Here is a 15,495-nt window from a genome sequence, read left to right on the forward strand (position 1 = left end):
CCTTCCCAGGCTCTACCTCCCCCTCCCCCGTACTCCATCCCTTTTGCAGTTCTTTACACTCATAATTCCTCCAACCAGCGGGCCTTTGTATGTGCTATTCCCTCTTACAAGAAATGCAGTCCCCTGCCGTTGCTTAGCTAACTTCTATGGTTCATCAGATTTCAGCTCAACCAACCTTTTTCCTCATGGACACCTTCACTGACAGCCAGTCCTGGGCCACAGTGTTTGGTTATATGCTCCAGAGAACCAGGCCTCTTTTAGCATAATAAACTCACTGTTTTTATTTAATTAACATCTATCTTTTCTGCCGGACAGATGTCTCTTGAGAACACAGGGCTGTCTTTGCACCAAAGGCATGCCTTTGCACAGTGCCTAGCACAGTACCTGGCACATAATACACATTCGGTAAACATTTGTTGAGTGAATGAAATTATTGTGTTCCTAATGTCAGCAAGTATAATCCAGTTCAAGTTTGGAAACAGAAGTGCAAAACGGAACAGTTAATAAACTTGATCTCCATTCTTTTCAAAGACTTTCACCTTTGGCGATTCTGCATATTCACTCACCCAACACCTACTGACTGACGGAGGCAACGTGGATGCCTGGTTTGCGCTGCTGCTCTTAAGACAAAGAAAAAAAGATGACCAATGATTTAAATGTAGCGATGTTTAAAAGGTATTTCTAAAAACAAAACGGGAGAAAGCTTGGTCCTTTCTGTTATTTTAAAAGGGACAAGAGGAGTTTATTTCACTAGATTCTGCATATTTGGGAGCCGGACAGGCCGGCGTTCCTACTGCACAGAGATGCTTTCGTTCTTCCGCCGGCTCTAATACGCAACACAGAAGTAAAAATATCAGGATCTCTTTATTTGTACAGGTAAAAACTGAACTTCAGTCATGTAACAGGATAAAAACCCAGTCAGTCGCATCTGTACCCCGGGGCGCGTGCCTCCACATCACCGCCTTTGCGGGTTGCCTCCGTGGCTGGTCCTGGCCATCAGGGACATTTCCCCAGGAATTTCCTTCTCAATGCGAAGATCATCTTCAGGGCCAAATCTGTTTATCAGCCTCTAGTTCCAGCAGTATATATTTTATTCACTTACATACAGGAACCCCATGCTATCTTTCTCAAACCTTCCCACTACATTCCTATTGACATTAGCCCTTTATCATAACCCTCCCCTAACACTTACATCTCCCCCAGTTGTATTTACAGTTGAGAATTTGTACATGGCACAGGTTAACTGGGCTGTTAGTGCCCAGACGTCACATAATCCTCACTGTGCTGAAACTCTTCTCCAGCTTCAGGGGAATAATTATATGTTAATTTAGACATACAGAGAATGGTGGTGGACGGACAATGCCCGAGGCTCATCTGGTAAGACAAATTGTTCTGTAGTCTTAGCACAATAAAATATATTTTTGGAAACTGAGAACCAAAGTATTTAAAACACAAACAGAAAATCACACATATGAATCACATAACAGATTGACTGATACGTTGAAATTCTGTCAAAATGGATTTTCCTTGAGGCTTTCATTTCAGACAAGTCAGGGGGGAAAAAATCCTAAAAAATCCACATGGCTCTTTGTCCTCTTAAGAGTTGCTTTCTCATTTCAAGTTTAAAAATAATATTTAGAAAAAGAATTATTACAAGAGGGTTTCTCTGTCTCAGTCAATTTACTGTGAGAGGTTATCAACAACTGTTTTTAATGCTCTGTAAAGAAGTTAGAAGGCAGAAATAAAATTTGCAATTAAATACATGTCACTATATATTTCCTTGGGTGAGACTTACGTATTTTCCCTATACCCTAATGTAAAAAAAAAAAAAAAAAATTATTCCTGCCCTGGCTGGTATGGCTCTCAGTTGGTTGGAGTGTCATCAGGACACATACCCAGGCTGTGGGTTCGATTCCTGGTCAGGGCATGTGTGGGAGGAAACCAATCAATGTTTCACTCTCTCTCTCCTCTCACCCGTTCCTTTCTCTAAAAAAAAAAAAAAAAAATCAATAAAATTTAAGCCCTGGCCAGTGTGACTGAGTTGGTTGAGTGTCACCCTATACACCAAAAGGCTGCGGGTTTGGTTCCTGGTCAGGGCACATACTTGGGTTGCAGGTTCAGTCCCTGGTCAGGGCGCATATGGGAGGCAACCAATTGATGTTTCTCTCTCACATGGATGTTTCTCTCTCTTCTTCCTCTCTCTAAAAATCAATGAAAAACATATTCTCAGGTGAGGATTAAAAAAAAAAACCCCACAGAAATTACCAACATGAAAGGCTCAAAGAGGTCAGGAGACAGTTACCAAGATCATAAGAAACCTGTTCAGTTCCATCTATAATCTTTCTTTTTTTTTTTTTTAAAGTACCTTCTTTTTTTTTTTAAATATATCTTTATTGATTTCAGAGAGAGGAAAGGAGAGGGGGAGAGAGAGAGAGAAACATCAATGATGAGAGAGTCATTGATCGAGCCCGCAACCTGGGCACGTGCCCTGACCAGGAATCAAACCCCTATCGCCTGGATCGTAGGTCTATGCTCAACTGCTGAGCCACGCCCAGCCGGGCCATAATCTTTTCTTTGGGCTATTTGAACATGGAGCTACTTTGTTTTTTAACTTCACACATGTTTCTAGAGCTCACCGAGAACTCCAAAACAAGAGAATATCTATAGAAACTGTAGGGTTTTTTTGGATAATGTATAACTTCTGACCTCAATTTTCCACTAGAAAAATGGTACTCTTGGAACTGGATTTTGTTTTATGGCCTTCTGTACTACACTTTGTTTTCTATAAATTATATTTCATTTCTATAAGTGAAATAAGCAGGAAGTTATACTAAGCCAACTAAAATAGAAATGTTAGATTTAAATTCTGACTTGAACGGTGGATAAAATTACAGAGCTCACATTGGGGACCATCCACGAGCAAGTAGAGGAGTGCTACGCTCCTTCTTTGGAAGAGTATGAACACTTAAAAACCTCGACACATCTGTAGCTCAGTGATATGAAGTCCTCTGCCGCTTTTACAGAACTTTAATTTCATGTACTTCATTTGGTATAACCAAACCATCCTGTGTACTTCATACAACCATCACCTTTGAAAAGAGGCATGAATTAAGTTCTTCAAAAAAGGTACTCTAAAGGAAAAAGTCATACTTATAAATAAAGTTTCCTTTGTGTTACTCCTTGGAAACCATCATTCCATGAATTATGCAATGTAATTATTTTTCTTCTTTGAAAGCAACTCGTACACTTAACATTTTTAAATCTTCGGGTGACTTTTCTCCACACACACAAGAAAACAATTAAGGACGCTGTACCAATTTACTCTTACTTCCCTCCTGTTCACTGAGTTTAAAATGGGTATAGGCAAGAATGCCAAATAATGTGCACAGCATGCCGAGACCCTGGTTAACTGACAGCGGGTCCTTAAATAAAACATAGCCTCCAAATAAAGTGATGCAGAACTTGAAGTGTCCAAACATGTTGTAGCTGAGGTTTCTGGATAAGGCATAACAAGCTAGACGTTATATCCACACAGTCACACTCACGCGCGGAGCAAGAGTCTCCCGTGGCTGGAAGGAACTGCATGACTCTCTGGACTATCCCCAGCTGAGACCCTGAGCTCCTAGACTTGTTCACCCAAAACTGAGCACGTGCTCTTCCTCCTCGCCCCCAAACCTCAGCTGATGGCAACTCCATTCTACCTGGTGCTCAGGCCAAAACCAAATGAGTCAACCTTGTTTCCTCCCATATTCTCCACATCCAGTTTGTCATCAAAACCTGTTGGCTCTACTAAAAAATATACCCAGCCCTGGCCGCTGTGGCTCAGTTGGTCCGGCATCATCCCATGCACCAAAAGGTTGCTAGTTCGATTCCTGGTCAGGGCACATGCCTTGGTTTCGGGCCTGATCCCCGGTAGGGGGCGTGCAGGAGGCAGCGGATCAATGTTCCACTCTCACACTGATGTTTCCCATGTTTCTCTTTCTCTCTCCTTCTCCCTCTCTCTCTAAAAAATCAATAAAAATATTCAATTTATATCTAGAATACAATCACTTCTCACTATGTCCACTGCTACCATCCAGGTATCAAGCCACCATTATTTCTAAATTAGAATATGACAATGGCCTCTTGACAGTTTCCCTTCCTGTCTTGCCTCACTTAAGTCTAGTGGTTCTCAACCAGGGATGATTTTGCCACCTGGGCAAAGTCTGGACACATTTGTGGTTGTCATCACTGGGGAAAGGGAGTGCTATGCATCTACAGAGGCCAGTGATGTTGCTAAACATTCTGCAATGCACAGGCGCCTGCAACAAAGAATTGGCCAAAAAGGTCAAAATAGCACTGATTTGGGAAACCATGCTTTAGTCTGTTCTTGACACAGTGGACCAGAGTGACTCTATGAAAACATAAATAAAATCATGTCATTTCTCTGCTCAAACTCCAATGGCTTCCTTCTCACCCAGAGTAATAGTCCTTAATAAGAGCTCTGCTCCACCTGGCTCCCCGTCGCCTCTTATACTCCACCCTCTGCGCTTCCTGCTCTGACCACACAGGCTCCCTTGTTCCTTCGGGCTTCTCACCTGCTGGTCCCTCGCCTGAAATGCTATTCATCCCGGTCTGCATGGAGCAACCTCTTTTCCTTCAGGTCTTTACTCAAAAGCTCCCCTCTTGCAGAGGCCCTCCTGCCTTCTCTCCCTGAAATCTCACTCTGTCCCCAACATTTCTCATCCCCATTCTGCTTTATTTTTCCTCCTCAGCACTGCACACTATCTAACATTACTACTTATATTTTCTTTTTTTGTTTCTTTACAGTCTGCTTAAGCCCGTGAGAGCAAAGATTTTTGTCTATTTTGTTATATTGCCAGTGCCTGACAAACAGTAGATATTCAGTATGTAAATATGAAGTCAATGAACAGTTCATAGTGGGTGTTCAATAAGTGTCTGTTGAATGCATACATGTTCTTAGTAAGGGCACACACTTGGATGCCTTGACTGGGCAGCACAGTGCAGAGTTTGGGGACCAGACTGCATGGTTTGAAAACTGGATACGACACTTCTCAGCTGCATGACCTTGAGTTATTTAAACTCTCTGCACCTCCATTTCCCCCTCTGCAAAATAAAGTAATAGAATTTACTTTATTTACCTCTCACAGAGCTGCTGTGAGAATTAAATGCCTAATATATATAAGGTGATTCGAAAAGTACCTGGCACAAAATAAACATTTAATAAGTGTTGTTCTTTTAAAAAATGATTATCATTGTTGTTATTTATTGATAGCTGGCAAGTAAGCTGCTTTTTTACTTTGATGACATCAGTGTTCACCCATTTATATATATCAGTACACTCTGACATAACATTACTAAACTACCTCTCTGATGTAAAGGAATCTGTTCTTTGTATTTGCCTAAGAGTGAAGCAAAGTGAAATGAGAAGAGAAACAGAATGACAAGCAGAATGTTAAGAATGTGCAAATGAGTTTGATTCAGACCTTCTGGGTATGACTTCATTTCTTGAAGTAACAGTGAGAAAAACAGGCACACCCATATCCACATAAGTATAAAACCATACCCAGGATTCTGAGGTCACTTATGTCAATTTCAGAGGTCTGATTATATTTTGTTATGTGGATAACCAAACCTCTACCTTATTACTATAAAAAACTGAGAACTGATTGACAACGCAAGCATCCATCTCATTCATTATTCACTCCACAAATATTTATTTTACCCCACTATGTGCAAGGAATGGTTCTCTACGTTAATTTTGATAAGGGAAATGGTCATCTGCGACTTAAGAAAATTCAAAACTGTTCATGATACAGAAAGCTAATCCACTTTCCCAGTTCATGTTTCTTTAAATTTCTATAGGCTCTAGTGTGGAATGAGATGATTAAAGATAAAAAGTAACTCACTTTACTCAATTTAGGCCATGCAATAGTAATTGTCAGACTCAAGGAAATTAATGTGATGGAGTTTTAAAAACTATAAAAGACTGTGCGTTTGTTACGTCATTAGAAAAAGGATACGTGACTGGTGACGTGTTCCCAATGATCCAATAAATCGATAAGTTCACCATGAATGCTATTACTCCAGAGAGCAGCACCATGAGCTACAAGTAAACCAAAACAATCATTAATGCAGCTTCAATCATTATAATCACCAAATAAATATACAGTTCATTAGGCATTTCTAAAAACTCAAATATCAACCATTAGGTACAAGATTTTAAAAAATAATCAATTTGAAAAAAACAAAACAAGAATTGAGGGTAAAAGAACAGAATGAATAATATTCCAAAATGTAATTTTGTCTAACAAAACTCAAAGGAAAGTTCTCCAAGAATATCCTGCATCTCAATGTGAATATCTACGTTCATTTTTCTTATCCATCTGAAGAAAAATTACTTTTAAAATAATTTCTTACTATAAAAGCAATTCATGTTCATTACAGAAAAATCAGAAAATAAAGATAAGCAAAAAGAATGTAAGTTCTTATAATCCCAACCACCTACCATTATTAATACCTTAGCACATATCCTTCAGATCTTTCTTCTATTGAATTGCTCATATCTGTTCTTATTTAAATTAAATCAACATATATTCATTGGATATCTACAATCGAGGCCATGCCTTGTGAGGAACACAATATATTCTTGTCCTCAAAGAACTTAGAAACTACTTAAGGACACAATCAAAGTCATGACAATCATAGCTTATACTTACATGGCACTTATTATGTACCAGGAATTGTTCTAAATGTTTTACATATATTAATCCATTTAATCCTCACAAACACCATGAAGTAGTAAAATATTATCCCTTTTTATAGATAAGAAAACAGCACAGTGAGGTAAGTAATTTGCCTGAGGTCACACAGCTAGGAAGTGGCAGGGCTCAGACTGAAACCCAGCAATCTGGTTCTCGAGTTTCTGCTCTTAACCCACTCTGTTGTACCACCTTTTAATCACATGAAAGTGAGTGCAATGCAAGATTTCTGACTCAGGCAATAAAAGAAAAGGAACTACCTCATTTATAGGCAAACAGACAATAGGTTCTATATGAATCTTTAGGCAGGACACGCCCTTTTGGGCTGGGAAATGTCTTTGGATTTCAAATGTATGTATACATTGAAGAAAAAAGAGGGGGTAGGATTCCTAGCAGAGGGAACAGTAGGGGCCAAAGCACGGAGGCATGAAAATACAAAGTGTGTACATGGGATAGTGAATTAAGACAACTTGGCTGAGAATAGGGACAGAGGGGATGTACCACTGCGTACACATACAACATTCTGTTCAAACCTATCTCACAACTTTATTTAAAAAGTCATAAAGTCATTTTCTATTTCTAAAATAAGAGTTTAGATAAAATATTTGTTATGATTTGAATTAATAAGTTTACATTCCAAAGAGATAAATAAGTCATATTTGAAGATTCTTTCTGTCCCATGTGGGTTTTATCAGTTTTCACATCAGCAGTCATAAGAGGACAACCAGAGTTGGATTTGTGTCCTATTTAGGTAAAAAGAGTAACACGTCACTTGTTTTATAAAAGTGAGGCCCATAAAATTGTCAACTAAGAGAAACTTGCTCCTTAAAGATTTTAAAAACTGTTTCTAGAAATATATCACTGTTAATTGTATTGAGTTCACAGAATGTTACATACCTACTTCTTGATGACTTAGCATTAAAACTACAATTACAAGCTCTACTTTGAGGCAATGATGCCCTCTAGGGACAGTAAAGAAGGAAGGCAACTTTCTCTTATTTAAATGGCCTCGGACTGCTGTGCACTATGTTTCCTTGACTCTATGGCCTTTCTGCTGCTCTCCTCTTTCAAATCTGTCAGAGGATCTATTGCAAAAAACCTCTGCCTTTCTAATTTAAGGTGTCTAAGTTGCAATGGTTTGAAGACCAGATAACTAAAGTGGCTAGAACTTTTGTAAAATTAAGAGGAAATACCATTTGACAGATGGTCCAGTGATTTCTACTTGGGAAAAGAGGGTTTATGCTAAAGCACTGTGAATTTGAAACAACTATCAATCTGCTCACAGGCAGCACAGAGGGGTGGTTAACAATATGGGCTTTGGAGCTAGAAAGCTTGGATTCAAACTCTAGCGCCGCTTACTAGCTGTGGGATCTCAAGTCAGTTAATTAACTCTCTGTCTCTCAGTAAATACAGGGAGGGAATAGCATGGATCCACACAATAAAATTATCAGGATTAGGTAAGTTAACATTTTCAAAGTGCTTAGAATAGTGCCTAGGACAGACTAAGGGCTATGTAAGTTTGATAAGTTAATGCTACCAACAAAAAAGACAGTTTTACTGTCTGTGTTCCAAAGGTTAAAGTTACAAGAAGCAGACATTCCTTCCCTAAGTGGGGGATTATACTAACTTAAAATGTCTCCAAAGTACGTATCCCTCTGATCTGGCAATTCCACTCTTAGGATTCTACTTCATAAAAAAAGTACCAGTTCATGAGGACACATGTACAAGGATGTTTATTGCAACACTGGTCATAGTGGTCAAGATCTGGAACTGGAACTATTATACAGGCATTGCAAAGAATGATATAAAGAGACTTTCATGAGGTATTAAGTGAAAAAAGTCAGATACAGAAAATCATGTGATATGATCCCACTTTTGTAATAGAAACAAATGTTTATTTATGTATATAAACATGTGTGCGTGCATGTGTGTGTTGTTTATGTTGATATATGGGTATGTACACCATGAAGAAAAATATGAAAGAACAAACACTAAATGTTGACATGACTTACTTCAAGGGGCAGGGATGGGGTAATGAGATGTGGAAGTGTGTATGGGTAGGAGGACTGGGGAAAAGGAATTCATGATAAAAACAGCATATATGATAAAGTTCCATGTATATAAAATTATACATACACACATACAAACACACATACATTCGTGTGTCTGTGCATCTGAAAAAGAGATCCATGAAATAATCACGAAAATGATAAAGGTGATTATCTTAGTTTAGCAGGATTCTAAGGACCTTCACTTTCTTTATATTTTTATGTATGTTCAAAATCTATACAATGACCATGTACTATTTATATTATTAAAACAAAATCAAGCAGCAAGAGAAAGACAGTTTGTTACTTACAAGGGAGCTCCCATAAGACTGTCAGTTGATTTCTCAACAGAAACATTTCAGGCCAGAAAGGATTGGCATGAAATATTCAAAGTGATGAAAAGCAAGGACCTACAACCAAGACTACTCTGCCCAGCACGGCTATCACTTAAAGTTGAAGGAGAAATAAAGAGCTTCCCAGATAAGAAAAAGCTAAAAGAGTTCACTGCCACCAAACCAATATTACAAGAAATGTTAATGGACTTCTTTAAGAAGAAAGAAAAAAACCCCAAATCAATAAACCTATATTTTCACTGTAAAAAAGTAAAATAAAAATAGATGCCTGAATTATTTGTGAGCTATAGCTTGGTGTGACCAGAACAGTAACAAAGCATCAGCAGACCCGAATTTTAGGCCTTGTTTTGCCACTGACTACCTGCCTGACCCTGGGCAAGTTTCTCAACCTTTGTGTTTCAGTTTCTTCATCGAAAAAATAATCCTTACCTCGCCTCCCTTAAAGGGTAATTATGAATACAAAATGTCAGAATGAATCTGAACTAGTGATCTGAAAATTAAAATTGCATTAATAATGGAGGGATTATTATTATCTTATTTCTTAGACACCAAAACAATTAGAACTCACCAAAGCAGAAACTGACCAGGGGCTGAACAGTCCTCCTTCTCCAAACAGTGGCTCAAAGAAGGGCACGGCAACCAGCAACATGCCCGATGACATTGGAGCCTGGTAGTACAGCAGCTGCATTGAGTTAACTTGCAATTCATGCTGTTTGGCTCCTACCCACTGAAAATTAGGAGATAAAACCAGTTACGCAGAAAAAAAATAGCATTACTTAATAAAGGAAAGATGCAATTCTAGCCACAGAGATGGGAATGTGGGGCACGGGGCTGGGGGAAGAGGAAATGTCTAATTATTCTACAAGATTTCAAAGATCAATAATATATATAAATGTTCCTAAAGCACGCTAGATGAGAGGAGCTTTATAAATTCAATGTCTGATTGTGTATTTTCTTCTGAATTATAAAGAAGAAGAAAATCCTCTCTTCCCTCTTGATCCTAGTAAATGGGGAAAGTCCATGCACACAGGAAGCCACAAGCCTAAGAGAGCTCAGGAAAAAATGACAGGAATGGAAATTTGGGTCATTAGTAGGAATACAGATGCAGTGTCAGACTTGATTTCTTTCTAAAATGCCCCCCGAAAAGACTGGGGGGGCAGGGCAGACTAATTAGAGACTGACAGGAACCTCAGTTATCCCAGGTGGCTGCCAATGTATGTGGCTAGAAAGGTATGTGAAGTCTTTCGACTCACTTTAAAAAACCCCAGTCAACAGTAAAAGGAATTTTCCTCATTATGGATGACTTTCCTGTGGGTAATCTCCCACCAATACACCTCAAAAAATGAGATGATCACAAACCCTAAACAACTATGTCACTCAGTAGAACTGACACCTCAAAGCCTCAAATCCCATCAGTCCTCTAAATGCTTCACAAATATGACTATTTAAAAAAAGCTCGATAGGATGGTTTGAATATCTGGCAATAACGGCCAGGCCTTTGAATAACTGCTCCTACATAATTCTTTTTCTTGTAGGTCTGGGTATCCTGTTACATATACTCTAAATCTATAGAAATTCACCAAGACAAAAACGGAAGAGCAGGAAATCTGACACATATTCCTGCCAGCCTTAACTAACAGTCTTCTGTGAGTATGAAGGACAAAGAAGTGATTCTTCTGCGGCTGGCTCCTTGGGGCACTGCAGTGAGCAAAAACATGCAGAGTATATGCCTGTCCCTCTGTCCCTTCAGCAGCCTCACCAGGCAGCTGCATGTCTCTGACACAGAACTGCCTGGAATCATGGTGAGTCAGGGCCTCCACTTCCCCTTCCTGCAATGCAGCCTGGCTTCTGCTCACCACCCCTCTAATGAAGCTGCTCCCCAAAAGGGCAACATCATCTCCAACAGTCATATCTGTAGGACTCCCCTCCACTGTCCTGCTGGAGCTCTCTGTAGAATCTGCAAATTTCTCTTGGAAGAACTTGACCCCTGATTTGCACTGTTTCCCCACTCACCTCTTCCTCCACTTTCAATTTTTAAGGTAGATCTCTGGCCTTCCTCTTTTAACTCCCTAACTGATTTCTTTTACTATCCGCTGACGTCCATAGCTCTGACCTCTTTGCTTGAGCATCCTTAAACTCACATCTTCAACAGCTTACAGGCCATCTTCACTTAGATAATCTGCAGGGATTTATTTAAAATCAAGCTCGTTACTTTCTTCCCCGAATTAATTCATCCTATGTTGCTCTAATAATTGATATAATCTCCTCCAAGAATCATACTCTTTACTTTCCTCACTCACATTCGGTCAGGTCCCACTAATTCTTTCTCCAAAAGGTTTCCGGAGTGTTTTCCTTACCTATTCCACTACCACTGCCCTTGGCCAGTGCCTTCCTGTCTTCCCTTCAAACCATGGAGAGCTTCCTGTCACCCTTTCTTCCCTCTCTTATTCACTCTTCATTGCCACCAGAGTTAATTTTCTAAAGTACAGGGAATGATCAAGTCACTCCCCTATCCACACTCCTTTCCTGGTGCCTGATTCCTTTACATGACATTTAAGACTCTGCCATTTGGTCTCACCCACCCCTAAGCCTTAGCCTTCCACAATGCCAAACAAGTCAAGTTCTCCAAAAATGCTCCATACATCACTGCAAAGAAAGACCTCTGCTATATTTCTTTGCTAAGTAAATTTGCATGTGTCCTTCAATTTAAATTAACTTTTCCATGAAGTCTTATCTCACCCTTCTCTGGTAGAACTGCCACTTCCTCCCTGGTGTACCTCAAAACTTTCCTCATACCCTGAGCTATCCTACTCGTGATAAGCTGTCTAAACATGTGTCTACAATACTGAATTGTAGCTGCTTTTCATCTTTGTACCCTCAAGGCTGAGCATAAAGCAGAAGAAATGTCTGCTGAATGAATGAATGACTCAACAGTCTTTCTACAATGAAAGCTAATAGCTGATCACTCATCTTTTAACTCCTTTTAATGCCCCAGCAGAAATAACTTAGAAATTATACCTGGATGCAGTGGGAAAATACAACTTTCTCTAAAATGAATTTTTGGGAAATACACCTATTTTGGAACAGTACTTTTTACCATTTACTAATAATGGAGAACTCTGCCTATTTGTTACTCTATAATCATTTCTTGGTCAGTCTCATTCCAAATATCTACCTGAAGGATATTGAATCCTTTGATTCTAATCTATAACAATGTTGAGACTTGTGTGAACAAAAATCGTGATATTGGCATGAACAGTGAGTACTCTAAATTTAAATTATATATAATGAATGCAAGAAAGTCTAATGTTCAACAAATAAAATTTCTTGCTATATTTAATAAATATTTAATCCATACTGGGCAAAAAAGAATGTTCATTTACTGTCTCTAGCAACAAATTTAAACTCACTGAAGTACACCCAAATATAATTTTCTTGAAGCACAAAGCTGAGCTTCCTCTCATTACTCTCTGCAGTAAAAGATAATATCTGGGAGCCAAGTGACAAGAGTGAGTAGGTGCTCCATCCTTTCATGCCACTGGTATCTTTTTTAGACTACTTCTCTGCCACTAAAATATCTATTCACCCTAGAATTTTTATATAACAATACTTCTGAAATGATCAGTATTATAAAGTTTAAGATGCTAAGACTGTATTATTAAACTAACACTCAACAAGAATGTCTTAGTTTATAACCAGTAGATGTTTGCAAAAAAAGTAAAATTAGTCACACATTTTGACTCTAATTTCCCCATGCAGGCACACCCAGAATTTTCAGTCCAAGGTTTTCAGTATAGAGAAAATACTGTTTCACTGTACCCTACACCAAGTTACTTCCCCCCGCACACACACATAAATAACAAAAAATATACTTGTTCAGGTTTTACGGTAATGAAGTGGATCCATGAACAAATTTTTAATGAATGCCTGCTATATAGGCAAGGAACTGTGCTGGTACAAGAAGTGAAATACCCATTGCTATAAAATATTGATATAGACAAATTATTCGAAGCCAATATACAAGTTGTAACAGCAGCATATTTTCTGAGGCAAAGATTTATAAATCTGTAATTTTCCTTTCCCACTCAAATTTTTGAAAGCGTACTCACTCCTTCACAATAACGTTATAATTAAAATGAGAAATGTAACCAATGAACTCAGTCCTAAAGTCAAGTCTTACTACTCATTTTGTGAAGATTTCCCAGAATATAATATAACACCACCCCAAACTCAGACTATTAAGCATGGGTATTATACACTTACAAACAGGGAGGTAGGTATTTGGTGAGCATCACACACCCAAGTTTCTCTGTCTCCTTTCTTCTCTTCACCTTGAGTCAGACAATTTATGCAATGATGCTTTCTTCCTAACAGTTTATTGTCTCTATACTGTATTTTCTAAACCTTGGGATACAGCTTCAAAATTTATGAAATCTGCTAAAAAGGCACATAAAGAAAAAAAAAAATTACCAACCACTTGATAAAGGGATGTAACTAAAACACCAAGAGCAGCAAACACCATTCCAAGGAAATTAAACTTCACATCGTAATAAGAATTTAGGATTACACCTAAAGTTATAGGAATCTGTAAAGAAAAAGAGGTAAACGTTGTTCAGATTAAATTCAAGAGTATTCCTTTCATGGTGTCTTACAAAGTTAATTAAAAAAAAATCACTGGGAAACAATGAACCTCTATACATTTTTCTTCTTTTCTATTTGAAAACACTGACTATTACTCCTGTTTCCTCAAAGTTAAATATGATAGTTCTCATTATGTTCATACTTAATTCTACTGAAAATTTTGGGTAAAATAATGAGTCAATGCCTTGCACTTTGCAAGAAATGAGTACCACATGCATGGGCATAGGAGTAAAAGAACCCCCAAACTAATGTCTAAACGACAGATAAACATATAACAAAAGCATTGGGATCTTAAATATTGTAAATTATTAAGTGCTAAAATTATTTTAGCCCATTTCTTACATTTATCGATCCAGAAATCTCTGCAGAATGTCGCTGCTAACATAGTCTGAGAGATATTTTATGCTAACCCTTTAACTTTTATCATACGTGGTGTGGTTCCCCTGGGGGAGGTGGGCTGTTCTCGGTTTGAGATTTTGCAGATACAGTATCGGATTCACTGACCTGCACTATCCAATACACTTTTCTTATCAATCACAGCATTTAAGGATATACAATAAACAGGAGGTATTAAAACACACAAACACACTTCTGGGCTCAGAGCCCAATGGAGCGCCTACATGGCTTTTTTCCATCTCCCCCAAATAAGCCTTCAATCGACATGCTCACAGATGACACGTGTGGGTTTCAAGATGACGGGAGAGCGTGGAGCAAGGTTAAACATTCAAATCTCCCGGTGAAAAAGACGTCCAGGCGGTGGGCTGTTAGAGCTGCGCCTCGCGAAGCTGAGGCTACTCACCAGCGTGAGCTGTATTTTGGTTGAAAAGGTTTTCTTGTAGCAGAGGGTCTGGATAACTATGATCACCGGCGTGGTCATGGCCTTGGCCAGCTGATAGGTGCCTATGGTGTTGTTCTGCAGGGAGAGGTTGGTGAAGACCACGAAGCCACAGAAGCTGAGGGCCAGGAGGAGGAGCTTGGAAGGCGGCAGGCTTTTGGGGGCAAAGATGTCCAGCTTCTGGCACAGGTACAAGCCCAGCCAGGTGACCACAAAGTGCACCAGGGTCAGGCTCATGTTGGGGAAGCCGTGGTGCACATAGATCCATTTGTTGAGGAACACGATGCAGATGGACACCAGCAGGTTGAGCAGGAGCCCGGCGGCGATGCGCCCGTTGGCCCGCACTCGCTCCGCCAGCGATGCCATGACCCCCACGACGCCCGGCCCTTCAGCGTCCGAGCGGGGCGCCCCGCCTGCCCCCGGCTGCCCTCGCGCTCCTTCTCCGCTGGCGCGTTCCCGCAGCCGCTGGCTTCAGCTTCTGGCCGGGGAGAAGGTCCCCGGCGAGCCACAGCAACGCACACATGCTCCGCCACCGCCCAGAGAGCCCGCGACGACGCGGCGGCACGTCCCGCGCGCCCCGCCCCGGCCACGTGACTCGGGGCGCCGGCGATTCCGCCCCCAGCGGGGAGCGGCGCGGCCTCTACCGTGCGCAGGCGCGTGGGGCTCCGGGTGCGGAGAGCGGCGCCCCGGGCCTCTCCTCCCGCTGCGCTGGCTGACTCGAGCCCGCTGAGCCCGTCTGGGGCGCCTTTCCGGGTGTCGGTATATTCTGGGTCAGTTGACTCGACTCGCTGGACTGCTGCGCTCAAGCTGATGGAATGGGCTGTGCAAACCGCTGGGCAGTGTTACTATCAGACCCG

The 15,495-nt window shown here is 40.3% G+C and overlaps 1 protein-coding gene across 3 annotated transcripts; it reads right to left on the bottom strand.

Moving 5' to 3' along the window:
- Positions 1-845: 845 nt before the first annotated feature.
- On the bottom strand, positions 846-15,037 carry SLC35E3 (solute carrier family 35 member E3). 3 transcript variants are annotated; one of them, XM_016199482.2, is made up of 5 exons: positions 14,603-15,037; positions 13,637-13,747; positions 9,731-9,889; positions 6,024-6,106; positions 846-3,486 (listed from the first exon to the last, which is right to left on the bottom strand). In XM_016199482.2, the coding sequence occupies exons 1-5, from the start codon at positions 15,002-15,004 to the stop codon at positions 3,300-3,302; spliced, it is 942 nt and encodes a 313-aa protein (XP_016054968.1). In that variant the 5' UTR covers positions 15,005-15,037; the 3' UTR covers positions 846-3,299. The 3 variants fall into 3 exon arrangements, with proteins under 3 accessions (XP_016054968.1, XP_016054970.1, XP_016054973.1); XM_016199484.2 differs by lacking the exon at positions 13,637-13,747; XM_016199487.2 differs by lacking the exon at positions 9,731-9,889.
- Positions 15,038-15,495: the final 458 nt, after the last annotated feature.

Source organism: Miniopterus natalensis, chromosome 2, assembly GCF_054644295.1.
Source record: "Miniopterus natalensis isolate mMinNat1 chromosome 2, mMinNat1.hap1, whole genome shotgun sequence".
NCBI classification, from domain to species: Eukaryota; Metazoa; Chordata; class Mammalia; order Chiroptera; family Miniopteridae; genus Miniopterus; species Miniopterus natalensis.